The 22,069-nt window shown below is 37.3% G+C and overlaps 1 protein-coding gene across 1 annotated transcript; it reads right to left on the reverse strand.

The window, feature by feature from the left end:
- Positions 1-358: 358 nt before the first annotated feature.
- Positions 359-21,863, reverse strand: LOC115229417 (putative carbonic anhydrase-like protein 1; the record flags this gene model as incomplete). The annotated part of the gene is made up of 4 exons (XM_029799772.2): positions 359-513; positions 3,195-3,261; positions 15,188-15,283; positions 21,602-21,863. Coding segments are annotated over 4 exons (580 nt in total), but the record flags the coding sequence as incomplete, so codon positions are not given.
- Positions 21,864-22,069: the final 206 nt, after the last annotated feature.

The following is a 22,069-nucleotide window of genomic DNA, read 5'->3' on the forward strand; positions in this document are numbered from 1 at the left end:
ATGCTGTTCTTACTCCAGTATAGAAGCTACCTCTATGCTGGAGTAAGAGCAGCAGAAGTTACCTTATATATATGTATGTATGTGTATGTATGTATATTTAGTCGTCCGTATATATTCACATAAATATTCGTGTATGTGTATACATATATCTATGTATACACATACAAAAATAAATGTATGTATAAAGAGAGATATGCTGAAATAAAGAGTGGAGAGAGAGAGAGAGAGAGAGAGAGAGAGGGAGAGAGAGAGGGAGAGAGAGAGGGAGAGAGAGTGAGAGTGAGAAAGAGGGATCGAATTGAAGTTTAAAAAAATTAAGAGAATGACACAATGATTAGAAACACCTGTAGTTGTTTACCTGCTCTTTTGTGACGTATAAGGGTTTGTTTAGCAATATCCACGTGACGGTCTCTTGACAGCCGGGTTGTGTGAGCGAACCTTCATAGGTCATATATCGTTCCGTTTGGGGTAGAAGGTCAGCTAGTAATATTTCCGATATATTTCTTTCTTGACCTGCCAAAAACAACGCACATTTGTAAAACACTCTTGAAATTGCTTAATTTTAAACATGGCGATTACGTGAATAATATTTAAGAGATATGGAACGGGTAAATCCCAGGGTCATTCATGACCATGGCAATGCACTTAGAAAGTTCCCCCCACTGGGGCATAAGTCCGGGCAAGGTTGTTTTTATGGAAGACTAGCAGTCGCCCATGCATACCAATCTCGTCTCTCCACGTCACCGATGTTGCCCAAAGGAAAGGAAAAGGCCGATACAGCTAGGTGCCAGTGACATTGTAACTCATTTCTGTAGCTGAGGGAGCTGGAGCAACGTGAAATAAAATGTCTTGTTCAAGAACACAACACACAGCCCGGTCCAGGAATCGAACTCACTACTTCATGATTGTGAGACCAATGCTTTAGCCTCTAATCCATGCGTCTTCACACCCGCCACATATATATATCCATAGATCCTTTTATAAAATCATTGCCGTACGTTAACAAATTCCTTAGCTAGAAACAAAGAGTTCTTAGAGAAGCATGGTTAACGCAGCTATTAATGAAACTCAATATGTATGGTATATGCAGACGTACACACACACAATATTGATATTGTTATAAATAAATATTTAACATGTCAGAAATGAACATATTAATAGATGTTTTGAAAACACTTCAAATTCACTGGATTTATAGCAAGGCTTATATAAAGACAAATGTGGTAACAGATAGATAGAGAGATAGATAGGTAGACAGACAGAAAATAGAGAGATAGAGAGATAAATAAATGAAGAGATAGAAAGATAGATAAGTAGACAGACAGACATATATGTAGTATATTATATTAATATATAATAATATATAATATATATATATATATTATATATATATATATATATATATATATATATATATATATATAGATAGATAGATAAATCGATAGAAGAGAGAGCAGATAGAGAGTAAAAAGACAGTCGACACACACAACAGGTACACACACACACACACACACACATACACATACACACATACTATTATATATATATATATATATATATATAGAGAGAGAGAGAGAGAGAAAGAAATAAAGAAAGAAAGAGATAACTATTAAGAATAAATGGTGATACAATGGTATTGTCGAAATGATCACCGAACAAAACTTTTCACCTAAGTTATGGTACAATTTTGAAGAGAGAGAGAAAATTATTGCCTTGTGGCCAGCTTTCCAGCCTGATAGAATGGTTTTCGAGGTACTTGAAGTAAATTGGTGACTGGAAAGTAGTTAAAAACAGCAGAAATCAGATATAAATGAGGTGATTTGATGATTTCATTTCCGTTTCGGGTTACGTTCATTTAAAGTTGGTTATAACAGCAATTAATGTATGCTATTACTGTCAAGGCATTCAGAGCTGAATGGTTGGAGTCGCCTCTGCCATATTTTTGACTCTCGAGTCAGCTAAATCTTTCAAAGACCAATATTTTTACTCCAGGTAGTTTTTTGGCTCTTTACCAGGACCAATGAGTGTTAGATCGTAAATGCTATTAATTTAGACGTCTGTATACACTCGACAACCGATATTTCTCGATCCTTGTAAAGTAATTCGCCATGACTATGTTAGTAGATACTATATCTATTATGAGACCTGATAAGATATGAGACCTAATCTACGGCGACAAGCTTCATCAATATCAAAGCTTAGCTTTTCTAAAGTTCGAAAAGAAAGATGCATGTTGAATTGATATGATTATTAAAAGCGGCAATGTAGATTTAAGTGCTTGACGTAGAAAGAATTCCCGCTGAAAGTAACGGAATACTTTGAAAATACTCCAGGATGTTACGGTTTTCGAATCTATACCTTTATTCTTGAATTGATCTTATTTTTAAGCGCCAAACACATTTCGACAAGTTCTCGTTTCTTGCTCCCGTGAAGTTATCCGCCATGATAATGTAAGCTGTTATTCTACCCTATTGCTTAGAATGGAAGTAAAAATGAAAAAAATAGGACAAAAGCTCAATAAACTTGAAAACACGGATGGGTCATTGGCCCAAAACATTCCGACTCTTTTACTCTTTTACTTGTTTCAGTCATTTGACTGTGGCCATGCTGGAACACCTCCTTTAGTCGAGCAAATCGACCCCAGGACTTATTCTTTGTAAGCCTAGTACTTATTCTATCGGTCTCTTTTTGCCGAACCGCTAAGTTACGGCGACGTAAACACACCAGCATCGGTTGTCAAGTGATGTTGAGGGGCAAACACAGACACACAAACACACACACACACACACCATACATTCATAATACATACATATATACATATCTATATATATATATCTATATCTATACATATACATATATACATATATATATATATATATATATATTATATATATATATATATATATATATATATATATATATATATATATATACATATATATATATATGTACATATATACGACGGGCTTCTTTCAGTTTCCGTCTACCAAATCCACTCACAAGTCTTTGGTCGGCCCGAGGCTATAGTAGAAGACACTTGCCCAAGGTGCCACGCAGTGGGACTGAACCCGGAACCATGTGGTTGGGAAGCAAGCTTCTTACCAAAAAGCCACTCTTGCGTCTATAAACTTTGTGTGGTTTATTTTGCTAATTATGGATTTGTTCATCTTACTTTTCGGTACAGTACTCCTTACCTTTAAATAAAATATTTTGGAATTCTTTTGAAAGCACTTCGAATTCATTGTTTGGTTTATCACCAATCTGAAACGAAAAAGAAAAAGCCATGGAATTTATTAGCTTAAAAAAGGCACAGGAAAAAGAACATAGCAAAAACGTGTTTAAAAATATGTTTATATTAATGAATTATATGTAAAAATGAATTAAAAGTATAAAATAATATCGGACGTCATAAGCACACATTTGAGCAGAAAGGAGCAACATTCCATCATTTAGACGTTCGAATACTTTGGCAGTTATTTTACTCATAATCTGACACACGGAGAAGGGCGGCGACCTGGCAGAAACGTTAGCAAGTCGGGCAAAATGCTTAGCGGTATTTCGTCCGTTTTTACGTTCTGAGTTCAAATTCCGTCGTGGTTGACTTTGACTTTCAACCTTTCGGGGTCGAATAAATACGTAGCAGTTACGCACTGGGGTCGCTGTAATCAACTTTATTCCTTTGTCCGTCCTTGTTTGACTCCTCTATGTTTAGCCTCTTGTGGGTAATAAAGAAATAATGGCGGCAAGGTGGCAGAAACGTTAGCACGCCGGGCGAAATGTTTAGCGGTACTCCGTCTGTCTTTACGTTCTGAGTTCAAATTCCGCCGCGGTTGACTTTGCCTTTCATCCCTTCGGGGCTGATAAATTAATTACCAGTTACGTACCGGAGACGATCTAATCGACTGGCCCCCTCTCCAAACATTTCGGGCCTTGTGTCTAGAGTAGAAACGATCATTTATACGTTACAATACTTCGACAGTTATTTTGCTCATAATTTGACACCCGGAGTTATTTCTAGCGGCAAACGTCGAATTGAAGTGAAGCATGAAATGATTGAGTTGAATATCTCTTTTCGTTTACTGTTTTTGCAGTTTTGTCTGTGGTTACTTCTTGGAATTGTCTTGATGGGTTTAGGTGAACATATCGACAGCAGTGCTTATTAAATCTTGTACTTATTCTATCGGTCTATTTCGTCAAACCGCTAAACTGCGAGTACGTTGACAAACCGATACCGGCTGTTAAGCGGTACAAACACAAACACAACGACGTACACATGCACACACACACTAATACAAATCACACACACAAACACACACACACACACTCTCACCTACGCACTCATACACACACACTCTCATGCATACACTAACACAAACCACACAGACACAAACACATACACACTCACGCATACACTAACTCAAAACACACGTACAAACACACGCACACACTCTCACGCACGCACACATACACACACTCTCACGCACACAAACACAAACTACACACACACATGTCTATATGCACGACGAGCTTCCACGCAGTTTCAGTCTGTCGAATTCACTCGCAAGACATTGGTCGACCCGCAACTGTTATAAAAAACATGTCTTGTGGCGGTGTTGGTGGGGGTCGGGGCGGTTGCGCATCTATCGAGAAAGAACTCAAATGACTTTTACATGTATAAAAATAGTAATTTTCTCGGCCACATCTGTTCATGTACTTGTTCTCCGCAACCTCGGTGGAGTGCAGCTCAGGGTTCATCTTATGATCTTCGGGATTATAAAAAGCTGGGGTTCCGTCCAGATCTTACTCGAGCTCACATACTTGCCCATCACGTTCGCATTCGTCACATGCGTGTACTCTACAGCAGAGGTGGCGACAAGTCATAGGTCAGCGTCAGTACCAATATCTCTGGCTAAGAATCTCAAGTGTCTCACGATGTACTGCAACACAAGCAAGTTGACTGTTTCGTGAGAACCCAACACTTCTTGAGAGCTCCTTTATCTTTGGTTTTAAAACCCGGATGACACTTTCATATGCCCTGACCTGGTTGATAGGCATCAACTCCTGCTACACATCGGCCATCGCTTCAACCATGTCCTCGTCCGGATGCATATAGGAATTCCTCAATCTATGTTATGTTCCATTTCATAGCCCATTACTGGATATATTTGTTGAGCAAGGAGGTACTGACTTTTGTCACATACCTCTACCATAGCTTCTTATATCTTGAGCTGGCTGATATCGAAGAATCCTCAGTGGCTTTCCGGCGTTGCTAGGCTGAGTTCCTTGTTGATGCTTTTGTTTTTGTCATTAAAATTTGCGTTTTCACTTGCCAAGCTGTTACTTTACGTTCACGCCTCAAACAATTTCTAAGAATATTTTGTTGAAAATTGTGAAAATGAAAATATAGAAAAATACAAAGGAAACGCAGAGGAAAAAATTACCGATAATTTAACAACTAGACGCAGTTGCAAACATGTACTTCGGAACATTTACGGCATCACCAGCGAATGGATTTGCAATGTAAATACAAATTCCGTTGACGATCGAAGTTTCCACGATTCGGAAAATCAGAAAAAGAAATTTGCCAACGTTACGTGCGGAGAATTTTGAAAATGTGACACTTGTCGGAAAAGGTTTGGGAAAATTTCTTCCTGCTTTCACCGACAATTTTATGAAATGAATGGTAAGACAAGAAGTGGAACTTTCAATGTACGCTCAAAGTAGCAACTAGAAGAAGCTTGACTGATGTGTGTAGTGATGGGATGTCCATCGAATTTGACAGCCAATGCGGGAGTGAGGAAGTAGTCGAGCTGGTGTAAGACAAACGTAACTATTGACTGCTGCCCCAATATATGGGATATTGTAACATGATACTCACGACTAATGACAGATGGTTTGAGGCGTGCCAAAACCATAGCATCACAATATGGTTCGTATTTTAAGGTAGATGCAATTGACAGTGTAACTTCAACTACAATTCAAGGCGAAATGAGAGCCGGAAGACATTAAATTAGCAAGAGATCGCCTTTGAAATGAAGGAAGCAAAGATTTTCTGGCTGTGCGAGTGGACGTTGTGCAGACGATAAACAAATGTCGATTAAGCTATCCTTGTTAAGCTCAAAGAATCTGAAAGTAGATAGACCGAAGCATGTAATGTTGGAAAGATTGAGAACGAAAGGCTCTTATGAATCTTTGCGGACCAAATGTTTTGCTTTTTATGGTTCCAGCTGTTTGTGTTTTGAAGTGAAATCTTGCTCTGGTGAGCTTTCTCTTCTATTCTCTTGGAGTGCAGAAAATAATGCCAAGTACAGTGACCAATAGATTTGCTGTCCTCCAATTTTCAAATCCGCAGGCCTTGTGTGGAAATTAAGGGGTCTTCTTCTTCTTCTTCTCTTCTCTTCTTCTTCTTCTTCTTCTTCTTCTTCTTCTTCTTCACCACACCACTATCTCCTCCTCCTCCTCCTCCTCTACTACTACTACTTTTCCACATAACAATCTCTATTCTTCTCCCCTGCTTCCCAGTATCATCAACATCATCATCGTCATCATAACCACCACCACCACCGCCACCACAGTATACTACTAAAACCTAGTATTAGCCATGCTAGAAAACGCTACCTTCTACGAAATAGTTGTAAACTATAAACACCAAAAAAAAAAAAAAAAGGGAGAATCTTGCATCTTTAATTCATGGAAAAGGCCTGACAGGAAAAGAAACAGATTATAACACGAACTTTAAATCTAAATCTAGTTTTTTGTACGTTCCACCTAAAATACACAAGAGCAACATATTCAATGAAGCCTTCAAACAATCACCCGGCAAATACTTAAATATCTTAGCGCCAGAAGATTTAAAGTTAAGACACATTATAGCTGACCCAGTCTGTGAAATCCACCCCCTAAGAATTTTTCTTGATATTCTATTGAAACCGTTGCTGAAATACATAAGAAAGTTTCATTAGAGACGATCTACATATGCTTGAGCACCTTCCAAAAACAATTAATTAAGAGACATTATTGGTTTTCTTCGATATCATTAATCTTTACACCAATATATTACATTACTATGGTATAGAAGCAATAAAATTCTGGATGGAAAAGTACCCCGAAGAACGTCCGGAACGCATAAACCAGGTTTTAGTTATTGGAACTTAAAAATTTGTACTTCAGATCGATCATTTCTCATTTCATTAACACTTAATATCGTAAAACAGACAGGATTACAATGGGAATGAAAGCAGCCCCTGTTCTTGCGAACCTAATAATGGAAGATTTTGAATTCACCATATATGAAGTGTCACTGCAAAAATATGGACATTAATTTCACCAGTATATAAAAGAAAACTGGAAAAGATTTCTTCTTAGCTGACGCCACTCGAAACACATCAAAAGAAATAATCCCTTTCATTTAGCAAAAAGGATTTGTCTGGCGGAAATACCGATAAATTCTATCTTCAAGACCTCAGAACAACACTGACTGAGAGACAATATCCATCCTCACTTATAGTCGATGGAATTAAGCAAGCCAAAAATATTAGGCATTAAAACACCACATCTTAAGACACTACACTACAGTATATATGAGCTTACAACCCTAGAAATAATGGGGCATACGATACTATTATACAAAATCTACCTATTCTCATTAGGTATCCCAAAATAAGCAACATCCTGAAAACACATAAATTCATCAAATGCAAAAAGCAACACAAATCACTGAAAGAACTTCTGACAAGTGCGAAGCTTTACACAACGACCACGAAACCAATGGTTAAAAAATGTGGATGCCCAAACTGTGGAACATGCTCTAACCTGCTGTAAGGCTTGGAATTCATATTCAAACAAGAAGAGAGGTTCACAATTAAAACCAACTTCACTTGTGATTCCGAGAATCTAATGTATGTTATAACTTGTTCAGGTTGTGAACATAACTATATAGGACAAACAAGTATGGCCCTTAGACGGAGAACCACACTAGATAAGGAACAGACCCGTTTCTCATAGTACAGAGAGATTGCTTTCACTGAACACATGGTAAGATGTGCAGGTAATATCCAACCAAACTTCACAATTTTCCCCATCTGCCAGTTCAAAGATACAATTTCTGTACAAGAACGTTTAAACAAAAAAATCTATTTGTTGAAAAATACAGAACACGCCTAAATATGAAGGCATAACGAACTTTGGTCTCAGTGTATATTTTAATTCATGTTCACATACCCATCACTGTAAATACTTCATCTCACCACATTCGTTTTTGAGATTTGTATATCTATTCATCCCCTCCCCAAATAATGATTACCTGCTTGTTGGTTCATTTCATTCGTAAACACCCATATATAACACGGGCTAAAATCTTAAGGAAATGCAAAATTACAATAATTTCAATGTAATTATTAGCGAAAGCGAAACCGGTCGACAAACACAATATTCCTTCACCTATAAAATATATTAAAAGATGCATTAAAACTATGTAAACTGTGTGCCTTTTCCTCCTTTTATTTTATTATTTTATAAATATATTTTTTGTATATATATATACACATACATGTACATGCATGTACATAAACACATGTTTTTATAAATGTATACATTCGTACATATATACATTTATATGTGCGTGTGGATGGCCACCACCCACATTCTTTCACTATGGCCACCAGTACGATGAAGACTGCATTGCCTTCCCGGTTGGTGGTGGAGCCGTTGCCACGATAGACTCGGCCGATAGGCGGATTCGTCCTACGCGGGCAGCAGCTGTTCGGCATAAGCCCACAGGTCCGAAATGTTTGGACACTGCATGAGTGCGTGCAGAACGGTTTCGTCGCTCTGACCGCATCTCGGGCAAATCAGTCCAGTGAGTCTCGAACCGTGCCTGGAGAGCGTATCCCGAACAGGTAATATTTCTCGATAGTACTGCCAGGTTTGGGATCTTTGGTGATTGTCCGTAGGTCCTGGCCCGAAAGTTGTCCTGAACAGGCGGGTCAGTTGTTCTGCGTCGATGTCCAGATTCTACCCGAGAACGTCGTCGTACCTCCCCTCCACTAATCGTCTATAGAACGCCTTTGTTATAATCAAGTCGCACAAGTTTGGTCCCTAACAGTAGAGTTGCTTGAGAGTAACGCCACACACGCGGTGCCATTCACCTAGCCTCGGTCTCTGTTTGATCCACGACTGCAGTTCGCCCAAGTCTGTCTATACACACACACACACACACACACACACACACACACACACACACACAACACATATATATATATATATATATATATGTATATATATGTGTGTGTGTATATATATGTATATATAGGCAGATATATATATATATATATACATGCATGGATACATGTACACACACACACACACACACACGTATATATATATATATATATATAATATATATACACGTCCACACGCACAAACATATGACAATGCTCTTTTATATTTCCTTATTCTCCCGCCCCGCTCCTCCCACCCATCCTCCATCTTCTCTCTTACACTTTTATCTCCAAACATTCTTATATATTCTCTCACACAACAACACTTTAGGCCAATTATTTCATATCTCCTTCAAGCTTTGTACGAACGTGTTACTCATGATCATGTTAAGCGTGCCGATATCAATGGTAACTGCGATGATGATAGCGATACGATTATTATTATCGTTATTAGATGATCAAATACTACTACTACTACTACTACTACTACTACTACTACTACTACTACTACTACTACTACTACTAATAATAATAATAATAATAATAATGATAATAATAATAATAATAATAATAAAAAATACTAATACTAATACTAATACAACTAATAATAAAAATAATAATAATAATAATAATAATAATATAATAATAATAATAATAATAATAATAACAATAATAATAATAATAATAACAACAAGAACAGCAACATTGGTTGTTATAATTATATTTTTCAGAATAGTCTGTCTGTCTGTCTCTATCTATCTATCTATCTATCTATCTATCTATCTATCTATCTATCTATCTGCCTATCTGTCTATCTGTCTATCTATCTATCTATCTATCTATCTATCTATCTATCTATCTATCTATCTATCTATCTATCTATCTATCTGAGTCTGTCTATCTACCTACCTACCTACCTACCTACCTACTTACCCACCTACCTAGCTATATATCTATTATGCATACATACAGACACGCGCACATATACACACGCACACACACACAAACTGCGCTCGCTTATATGTGTTATATAATCATACCTATATCTTTATCCACAATGTTTTCACACATATGTAAACAGCCGCTCACTCTTGTATACACGTTTACACTAACACACGTATCGAGGTGGTAATTTGTATTAAATTTCTCCTAGAGTAGGTGACTGGAAGACTGAAATAGTTTCTTCTTTGTGTCGCTATGTTCATAAATCTCTTCTGAATAGTTATTGCCAAAAGTTAATGTTTCATCGTAGCTTTTCTGAATCTGTTCGTTATTTGTACATGAATCGTTGCTAAATGTGCTGTGCTGTTTCCTTCGGTTTTATTTAGCAGATTGACTAGTTTGACTAGCGTAAGACTAGCGTAAGACAGATTTCAAAGATATCAGCAGACTGAAAAAATTTTCCCCCAATATATTTCTCATTACTAGACGTCAACATTAACTTTTGCAATAGTTAACGCAGGCATGGCTGTGTCTAGCTTAGAAATCGTTGTGTACAGGCGCAGGAATGGACTGAATAGGCGCAATATGTCTGTGTATAGGTGCAGGCCTGGCGGAGTATAGGCGCAATATGTCTGTGTATAGGTGCAGGTCTGGCGGAGTATAGGCGCATTATGTCTGTGTATAGGTGCAGGCCTGGAGGTGTATAGGCGCAATATGTCTGTGTATAGGTGCAGGCCTGGAGGTGTATAGGCGCAATATGTCTGTGTATAGGTGCAGGCCTGGAGGTGTATAGGCGCAATATGTCTGTGTATAGGTGCAGGCCTGGAGGTGTATAGGCGCAATATGTCTGTGTATAGGTGCAGGCCTGGAGGTGTATAGGCGCAATATGTCTGTGTATAGGTGCAGGCCTGGAGGTGTATAGGCGCAATATGTCTTTGTATAGGTGCAGGCCTGGAGGTGTATAGGCGCAATATGTCTGTGTATAGGTGCAGGCCTGGAGGTGTATAGGCGCAATATGTCTGTGTATAGGTGCAGGCCTGGAGGTGTATAGGCGCAATATGTCTTTGTATAGGTGCAGGCCTGGAGGTGTATAGGCGCATTATGTTTGTGTATAGGTGCAGGCCTGGAGGTGTATAGGCGCGGGTATAACTATGTTTAGGCGCAGGAATGACTGAGTATAGGCGCCGGCATGGCTGTGGTGTTAATAGATCTGCTTTTCAACCACGTGTTTTGCGAGTCAGTCTTCATATACGGCAGCTTACGTAAGTGTATTCTACTAACCTCGACTAATGCCTTCTGAATGGATTTGATAGACGGAAACTGTGTGGAATCCTATTCTATATATGCATAAATATGCGTGTGTTAGTGTGTGTTTCTGTATGTGTTTTTATACCCCTTTTGCTTCATCACCAGTGTTAACTTATTTACGTTCGGGATAAAAGGCTGATGGAATATGTACTATACTTTAATAGGCTGAAAAACAAGGTCATTATACCAATCATAAATACACGCACAGATTGAATTTCACTTCTTTACTATTCATAATTTGGTCAGCTATTCAACCAATAAACTGATCCAATGTTTGATTATTCTGCGGCCACTTCCGTTACATGACCTCTCCGCTTAACGTTGGCGATTAGCTAATTGGTTAAACAGCTAACCTATTAACGAAAATTAAAGTGAAACTGAACCAGTGCGTGTGTTTATTGGCATAATGACCTTCCGGACATACAAAAAAATCTGTTTCAACACGCTAGTTCATATCAAGAACCTTGCAAACCAAATACAAATCGAGTTCTTTGATTTTCTTCCATATTTAACATAACGTCTGTTTAAAGCTGTTTATTCGTAGACGATGGTAGAATAATATAAATCAGTCAACCACGAGAATGGCGCCTCTCCATCATGTGTCCTTCAAGCAATTTTATTTTCTACACCTAGCAATGAAAACGAAATTTGATGAGACTTTTAATATTAGTCAACAGGTAATATTGTTTTCATTTTCTGTCATTCTTTCTTGCTACTGTTTTTAATGCTCTCTACGTTAACTACATTAACATTAACTTAACTATTGTTTATCAGACTGATGACGCCACTAAGTAATTTAATCTTAAAATGTGTGAGTGGAGTTTTCGTTAATAAGATTAGAAACTTTTAGACTATTTACCTCATCTAAGGAAGTTAATATCTTAAAAATATTTCTATCTACTCAGGCGCAGACGTAGCGGTGTGGTAAGAAGCTTGCCTCCAAACCTCTTGATTCAGGGTTCGGTGTCTTCTACTATAGCCCTAGGTCAATCAAAGGCTTGTGAGGGAATTTAATAGTCGGAAAGTGAAAGAATGCGTTGCGTATATATCTATCTATCTATCTATCTATCTATCTATCTATCTATATATATATATAAGAGAGACAGAGACAGGTAAATACAAAGAAAACACCCCTTGTATTTGAATACTATGTAAATATTCTTTTAAAATACTTTTCATTTAATTTTTCCAAACTTTAATTGTTTTCCATACTTACAGTTGAAAAACTCTCAACGACTGAAACCGGTACTAAAATGTTTTTTATATTATTTTAGCATTTTCTACCTTAACTTTTTTCCATATATATCAACTCGCGTATTCCTTTTCAACCTTCTACACACACACACACATACACACACACACCACACACACACACACACACACACACACATACACACACACACACATACACTCACACACACATATATATATATGTGATGTATATTTGCCACTTAAATGTGGCTAACCTTAAAGGTGGATGCTACTGTAGCTTGTAGCCCCAGGAGGACACATCCTCCAGCTGGCTATTGACACATTTTCTGTGCCCTATCAGTATTTGCAAAGGGAAGTCATCCTTCCCATCTTCAATTTGACATGATACACACGGACTCGAGTTTCTGAGTATTTGACCCGACATCAGCGTACGACAATCACCGATTGCCGATGAAAAGTGGGTTCCCTTTGCAAATATATATCCTTTTTCCAGTGACGAAAAGTCACTGATTATTGCTTGTTTACTTTTTCGAAATCAGTGACTGCCCTAACCACTGGGCCATTGTGCGTCCACTGCTGTTGTTGTCTACGATTTTGTTATTTTTCCGTGACCCATGTCTGCTGCGACCAAGCATACCCATATTAAACCCGTTCCAGCCATGACCATCCTAGCGTTTTCTTCTATGCAGAAAACTGAAATCAACGTTTTCCTACGTTATCCAACGCATTACTTTCTGCAGTCAGTAGGTTGTGATTAGAGGTGGGTGATTCAGCCGCTATTTCTAACAGACCAAGCAACCACATAGAGGCTTCGGTCTTGATACGTAATTATTGTTGTTGTTGTTGTTGATATAAAATTATTCCAATGTTCCAATTGTTGCTGTAACCGATCACGTGACCTTGTTGCCTTTAAAACTTCTGTTTTCAGTTTAATGTTTCCATGGCTCCTATATAATTTTTGTTATTTTGTTATGGTTGTTGTTATAGTTGAAGTCGCTACTCTTTACACACCTATCACCTCGTTCGTGATACAACTCTCCATATTGTTGTTATTCTTGTGTTATTGCTATTCTTTACGTTGTTTACTTGATATGTTGTTGTTGTTGTTGCTCTTCTCCTTCTTTCCTTCCTTTCTTTCTTTTCCCTATTCTTTTTGTTCTTTGTTTCTTCGTTTCTTTCTTCTTTTTTCTCTGTTGCCATTCTTTCTTTCTCAGTTTTTCTCTGTTTATTTTTCTTCTTTTCCTTTCTTTCTTTCTTTCTTTCTTTTTCCTCCTCCTCCTCCTCCTCTTCTTTCCTTCTTTCTTCGCATGCTTCTTTCTTTCTTTCTTTCTTTCATTCTTCTCCTCCTCTTTCTTTTTCTTCTTTTTCCTTCATATGCCCCTTCTTTCTTTCTTTCTTTCTTTCTTTCTTTCTTTCCTTCTTTCTTCTCCCCTCTTCTTCTTCTCCTTCTTCCCTTCTTTTCCTTCTTCTTCTTCTTCTTCTTCTCCTCCTCTTCTTTCCTTCTTTCTTTCTTTTTCCTCCTTCTCCTCCTTCTCCTCCTTCTTCTTCTTCTTCTTCTTCTTCTTCTTCTCTTCTTCTTCTTCTCCTCCTCCTCCTTCATCTTCTCCTCCCCTTCCTCTCCCCATTCATGCTCCTGCACTTGTTTATTTTCAATTATAATCTCTATCAAGTTTTATCGAAGAAAACAGTCACGCATTAATACTCCGATCAATTAACCTTATCACAATATTGCTACTAATTTCCAGCGGTTATCAATGCCGGATAAACGAAAAGTCGTCTCAATACCAACTTCGCATAATGGCATTCAACATGAACAGCCCCCACACACCGACTCACCTACACCCATCAACACACACACAGACACACACAGAGACACACATAGCCAACCTTGCTTCACCTCTAAGCAAATACACATATACACACACACTTATATACTCACGACACGAAGAACCTTTAAAAGTCTATAGCTAACATTGCATTAAGAACCAAAGACATTAAAAGAAGCAACGAAAATCAAATTGGATAGAAATATGATAAAGAAAAAAAAAATTGTGTATGTTGGTAACGAAATATATAATAATTAAAATACTAAATATAAGAATTAAAGGTCTATAAACAATGTAAATAAGTAAAAAAAAAATAAAGAAATGTTTACTTAATTAGGCATTTAGCCGTGTTTTGCATCAGAAAACTGCCTCACGCTTCGCTGCAGCGAAGAGGAAAACTCACACACAACAACAAAAGTAAGGAAAAGATTAGAATATGAAATAAGTAAAAATTAAGATAAAACAAGCAAGAAAATCAAAATGGCGAGTATGTAAATAATAGAAGAAAAGAGAGAGAGAGAGAGAGAGAGAGAGAGAGAGAGAGAGAGAGAGAGAGAGAGAGAGAGAGAGAGAGAGAGAGATGACATTGTTTTAAAGTTAATAATGTTTTAATGTATTTATTTTCTTTTTTAAATATTTTAGTTTGAATAATTTAATGTTTTTTTTCTTCTCTTTACTCACTGTAGCAAAAATGGCGACCGTTGCTAATCCATGTGGAGAATGAATAGCGTGAGTGAAGTTGTTGTAGAGGTCGCTGTTGTAGGCAAGGATGTGTACCTGTGGAGAAAGGAAACTGTATGAAAAACAAGCGACTTAATGTGAACGTAAATGAACAAAGTTTAAAACACACAAAAGAAAAATGAAAACTTTTGTATTTATTAATATGAAGATGTCAAGTGTGTCGTTACTGGTGTTTTTGTTGTTGTTGTTGCTGTAGTTACTATTGCTGTTGTTCTTGTTGTATTGTTGTTGTTGTTATCATTATTACGATAATAATGGCGGAATCGATAGAGCATTCGAGAGAATGTCGTATTTAGTTAAGTCACTATACGCTCTGATTTTACATCATGCCAGAGCCTATAATTTCGTATTTTCCCCCCTTTCCCCAACCCACCTTTTTATTACTTAAGTCACAGTAATTAATCAAGGGTCCATGGTATGTTTCAGGGCTTTCGTCGCTGGTAGCGAAGAAAAGAGGAAAATATTCTAAGACCGGAGATCTATCTCTTGTGATTGTAACAGAAAGGGACGCCACAAAAATTACTACAGAACCATTTGCATGTACTAAAACGAATAACAGATTAAGTCTAATTCTAAGTCTAATTCGAATGGGCCATCGTGCCTAAAGCACAATTGTAACATGAAACATGTCTTTCGCAGGTTGTGCTATTTAGTTAGTCATGGCGAGAGTTCATTACAGGGCAAAACCTATTTACGTGTCTAAGTATCATTCGAAGTTTGTACAAACATTGTTTTGCGAGGAATAACTTCATACGTATAATTGTTAATTATTAATGAAATACATTCCAACTCCGACTGTACCTTCGTTTTTACAAACATAATACACTTTCGTTTCTTTTTCATTTTCTTGAAAATGCCGGGACGAATTTCAAAGAAATTTCTAGCACCTTGAGTATCTTTCTCCAAGTGCTAATTTATCCTTTCAGTTACACAACAGCAGTGAATAAACCAGTTGAAATTTCAATCTGACTGAGTAGGATTATAAACAAAATCGTTCCAAATATGACCATTGCATGTTTTCATAGACAGCATATCTAGAATAACATTAACCTTCAATAAAGCTATCTTTTATGGTTTTACTTGCTTCCGTCATTAAACTGCAGCCATGCTGGAGCACCGTCTTGGAAAGGTTTGTTTTTCAGTCGAATGACTATATTGTATGTATATTTTTACAATTAACAATATTTATTAATGGAGGAATATTTTTACTGGAGGAAAGGACAGAAAAACATAAAAAATATGAAAGATCAGATTATCGAGAAAAAAAAAATTCCCATAACTACTTATTCAAAGAAACAAAGAATAAATAGCGGATGGGGTGGGTTGAACAGCGGAAGGTGGAAGAAGAAGGTAGCAGGTTTTACACCCCTAATGGCGTGTTCAAGCGCATCTCGCGGAACTGATTGCAAAGGCGTTGCCGCGGAAAATGGCCAGTGATACTTGCTGTAGCAGTAAATACTTCGCGGGGTTCGTTTCTCAGATGGGCCTCAGTTATTCCGATTTCGTGGAAGAAATCGGTTGTACGAAGTTCGAAGACACCTGAGGTCTCGATGGCAATCGGCACAAACTCATAGCGGTCGGTCAGGCTCCTGTATTGGTTTATTGTAATCTTCTCTACATTACGAGCGGAGGTACCGAAAATTGCAGCCGAAGCAGCAAGGCTGGAACCAGAAAACGTGTCGTAAAATGTCAGTCCCATATTTGGATCTGCTTCCCTCCTATGGGAAGAAGTTTATTCCATCGGGGCGCTTACCATCACCGCGGTCAAGATATAATGTTTCCCACAAAACTCATGGAAAAAAAAAAAAAATTCTCCAGTTGCGACGGGAAACGAGAAAAAAATTAAAACATTAAAACGCCTGATGTCAAATAAGTCAGCGTCGAATGAGCAACACTGAACGAGCGGCACGTCTCGTACTCAATATTTTCACATTTATCACCATTAAACTCTCCCGGGATTCGAACTTATGGAATAAAATTTCACGACTGAATGACACAAACACATTTAAATCAATAATTTCCTGTAGCTAACACATATTAGTAAATAGAATTATTGTTTTTTTCCATGAGTTTTATCGGAAACATTATATCGAAGACGGTTGAGAGGGAGTGACGGTAGCTCCACGGCGTCACTCACTCGTTAGATATTGATAGGGAAACAAGCAGACGACTTCATAATGGATCTAATTTCCAGAAGAAATATGACGGTTTCAAAATGGACATTTATTTCTGCATCGTCTGTCAATTGTGAAGACATAAAAATATGTTATAATCTATAATTCTAGTGCAGGGGCAATTGTGTTAAATATATTGTCGAATCGTCCAGACGATCATACTATAACCGTGGTAATGTATGCTCTACACCACACACGCCGACACTCACAAACACACGCACGAACACACGCACGCATACACACACACACACACACACACACACACACACACACACACACACACACACACACACACACACACACACACACATATAGGTTGATGAGTGTATGTGTGCATAAATGTATATGAATATTTCAATATATGCATACGTACTGTATATATGCATATATATATATATATATATATATATGTGTGTGTGTGTGTATATGTATGTATAAAGTATATACATATAGACATTGTGTATGTATGCCAACAAAATATTTAGATACAGGTGTAGTATTGCTGATCTAACTATTTGTCTGTCTGTCTGTCTGTCTATCTATCGATCGATCTATCTGTCTGTCTGTATGTACGTATGTATGTACGTATGCATGTATGTATGTATGTATGTATGTATGTATGTATGTATGTATGTATGTATGTATGTATGTATGTATGTATATATTCTATCTGTCTGTCTGTGTATACATTTATCTATCTGTCTGTTTGTCTGTCTGTGTGTCTATCTATATATATATTAATCTGTCTGTCTATTTGTCTGCCTGTGTATGTATCTTTCTTTCTTTCTTTCTTTCTTTCTTTCTTTCTATCTATTTATCTATCTATCTATCTATCTATCTATCTATCTATCTATCTATCTATCTATCTATCTATCTATCTATCTATCTATCTATATATATATTTAGATAGATAGATAAATAGATAGATAGATAGATAGATAGATAGATAGATAGATAGATAGATAGATAGATAGATAGATAGCTGTTGAGCCTGCACTAGCTTCATCCGACCTTTCAACAGGTCTTGTTTTTTAATCCTGCTGGGTTTCTAGCAAACCTCAGCACCAGCATAGCCTAGTGGGGGTGTCGGTTTAGTAAGGTCACTTATGAGGTTCTCATAAATGTTACTGGTAATATGGAGTCCAGTACAACCTGTTGCATGGTCGGGTTGTCGGCGACCAAACCGACGTACTATAATATACATACATACATACATACATACATACATACATACATACATACATACATACTACATACATACATACATACATACATACATACATACATGTATATTTGCAATCATACATGCATACATACGTATATACGTACATACATACGTATATACGTACATACATACATACGTATATACGAACATACATACATATACACATACATATACGTATACACACATGCATATCTGTATGAATATTTGAGAAAATGATTTTCTTAAATAATAAATGGTTAATTACGTTTAGAAAATTTAAATAGTTTAGATTTTTATATAATTAAAAACTTTTATTTCAAGAAAATCTGTTTTTTAATGTTATGACATTAAAAAATGTTATAAATGTATACGTGCATTATTTGTGTGTTTGTGTGTGCGTATGTATGTATGCATGTATATATGTGTGTGCGTTCATATATGTATGTATATATGTATGTGTATCTATGTGTATGTGTGCATGTGTGTGTATGTGAGCATAGATGTGCGTGTGAGTAGTGCATATGCGTGTACGACGGAGTTCAGAGCATTGTTCGACTGGCAAAGTTGTTCCCAACTCAGGTTTTAAGTAGAAGACACTTGCTCAAAGTGCCACGCATTGGAATCGAACCTGGAACCAAATGCTTGCGCTTAGAACTTTCAAACGACCACATATTCCTCTGCACTTATGGCTGAACACAAAAAAAAAAAACATCCCATTTAACCAGAGCAAATAACAGTCCAGCTGCCAATTCTTTTTGGAATTGAGTTGAGAAAATAATGTTATCTGTTGGCTGTAACGAAATGTTTTAACGGAACATATTTATATATATATATGTATATATATATTTGAAGACAGAATATATGTGGATAAATATCTATCTATGTAATATATCTAACGATTTCAAAATATCCATTCGTGTTAAGGCTGAAAATTGTCCATCAGCCTTGTTAAATGCACTAAAAAAACTGACCATTTGGAAAATTAGCTTTTTCAATCAGAGTTAGTTGGAACTATATATAGTTCAAATTTACAGAAAACCCAAGACGAAGACAGGTGTAGGAACAACAAGCAGGTGTATTGTTTTAACGCTCGAGAAGAATGGAAGAGTCTTTTAGTTTTTGAGCCTACGCTCTTCGACAGAAAGGACTGTGAGGAAAAAAAAACAGAGAAAGAATGAAATAAACGGAGAGAAACAAATGGCCCGCCGATGGTTCCCGGGAAGGGTTGTGTGGATAATGGTGAGGGGATATCCACTTAGGCTGAAGTGCCGAGCCTTGGGTTGAGACTGGGTCTCAATTTCATGTTTGTAATTGAAGCCGGCGTAGAGGGAAGAGGTGGGGTTAGGTGATGGATAGGTTGGTGTGGATAGGGCGACAGGAGGAGAGGTTAAGGTAAGTATGTGAGTCAGTGTGTTTGTGGTGGGTAGAGGTGCTGAGAGCAGAGTGATGTATCTTAACAGAAATGTTGAGAAATTCGACGGAAGAATTAGAGACAGTACAGGAGAACTCGAGGGCAGAATGGAAAGATTGGACGAAGGAGGGGAAGTAGACAAGATGTTCGCTGGTGAGTGAGGTTGCGCTGATACAGTCATCGATATAGCTACCGTATATGTTGGGTGTGGAACAAGTGAATTGTGAGAATTATCGGGCATCAACAAAGCCAACGAACAGATTCGCATATTTGGGTCCCATTCTCGTTCCCTTGGCCACTCCCTATAAATATTGGTAAAACTTCCCCGTGAACGAGAAGCTTTTGAGTGAGAGGACTAGTTCGGCCAAAGGAAAAAGTGTGGAAGTATCGGGCTGAGGGTCTAGTTGAAGGTCAAGAAAGTGTTTTAGTGCACGAAGGCCTTCGTTGTGGGGACAGAAGGTAAGGAGAAAGAGTTAAACAGACGGAGTGCGTGATTGGTGTCGTGAATATGTGAGGAGAGGGATGTCTAATAGTGTAGGCATGGCTTTGAAGTTAAGAAGTTCGCTTTACAAGCACGTGGTTTCGGATTTAAACCTAATGTGCAGAGAATTCCGCTAGAGGGAATTGTCTTCCACTATATCCTCGGTCCGGCCGACCATTGCATTGTGGGTGCATCTGATAGACGCAAACTATACACATACATATATACATCTGTATGCATGTCGTTATTCAGTTTATTTCAAGATTTCTTGAAAATAGAGAATGAACCGGTTACTAACCTAGATCCAAGGCTCCATACACACTCACACACATATATGAACAACAGTTCCAATGGTAATCCGAGTGGAATATTGGTAGAATGGTTCAGGAGAGTTGGCAAAGGTACGAGAATGCAGGAAACAAGAAGAGGGTCCAAGAGGGAAGAAAGTCCAGTCTATCAGGATCAAACTGGGGTGGCCACGTCAACGTATATTTCATATGGTTCAAAATTTATACAACAGAAAATAAGCAAACAAAAAAACAAAAAACAAAACAAAACAGAAGACAGAGACAGGTGAACACCAAACAAGGTGTATTAGTCTGACGCTCAGGAGAAGTAGAAGAAGTCCTTGACGTTTCGAGCCTATGAGCTTTGACAGAAAGGAATGAGGAAAAAAAGAATTGGTGAGATGGGAAAGAAACGGAGAGAAAAGAAAACCTGTCTGGATTAACGGTTACACATGTGTTTGTGTGTGTGTGTGTGTGTGTGTATGTGTGTGTGTGTGTGTGTGTGTGTGTGTGTGTGGTGTGTGAACCTATTCCAGAATAAAAATACAAACAGAAAGAAAGGGAAGAGAGAATTGGAAGAATATAGACACTACATGATGTAGATATGTCTATTGTTTTATCAATGGCTCTGGTAACTCCACCATTTGTAATATTTATCGTTCACAGTGCATAGAGAGCCTGACCAACAATCAGTAACATTCCAAGATATTATCCATATATCATATCGTCGTGTACAATACTTTATTTTGAACCAACATTAAGAAACATAGAGAAAATAGAGAAAATACGTTACTCACCTCAGCTGTAAAATATTGGCCACTAATGGTATGTTCTGAGCCACTAGAATCTAGGGTACCGAAATGTATCTTCAGTTGGGACACTCTATATCGATAGGATATTGGACCGGTTAGTATTGATATACAATTGGACTTTGATTCCAGTAAATTCAAAGTAACATCTCGACCCGTGTTTAAGACAATACCATCCACCTTAAATAGAAAGAAAAGAAGAGTGAAGACAATAAGATAGGACAAGATATCAAATAGCAGGAGTAGACATCTTCAATAATATTGCGAATAGCATGTTTATGAATCTGAAGTATATATATATATATATATACAACCATACATACAAACATATATACATACAAACATACATACATACGTACATACATGCATACATACATACATATGTATATATATATTTTTATTTATATATTTATACATATAGACATAGCAGCTATATATATATACATCGATACTATA

This window comes from Octopus sinensis, unplaced genomic scaffold (assembly GCF_006345805.1).
Source record: "Octopus sinensis unplaced genomic scaffold, ASM634580v1 Contig12578, whole genome shotgun sequence".
Lineage (NCBI taxonomy): Eukaryota > Metazoa > Mollusca > Cephalopoda > Octopoda > Octopodidae > Octopus > Octopus sinensis.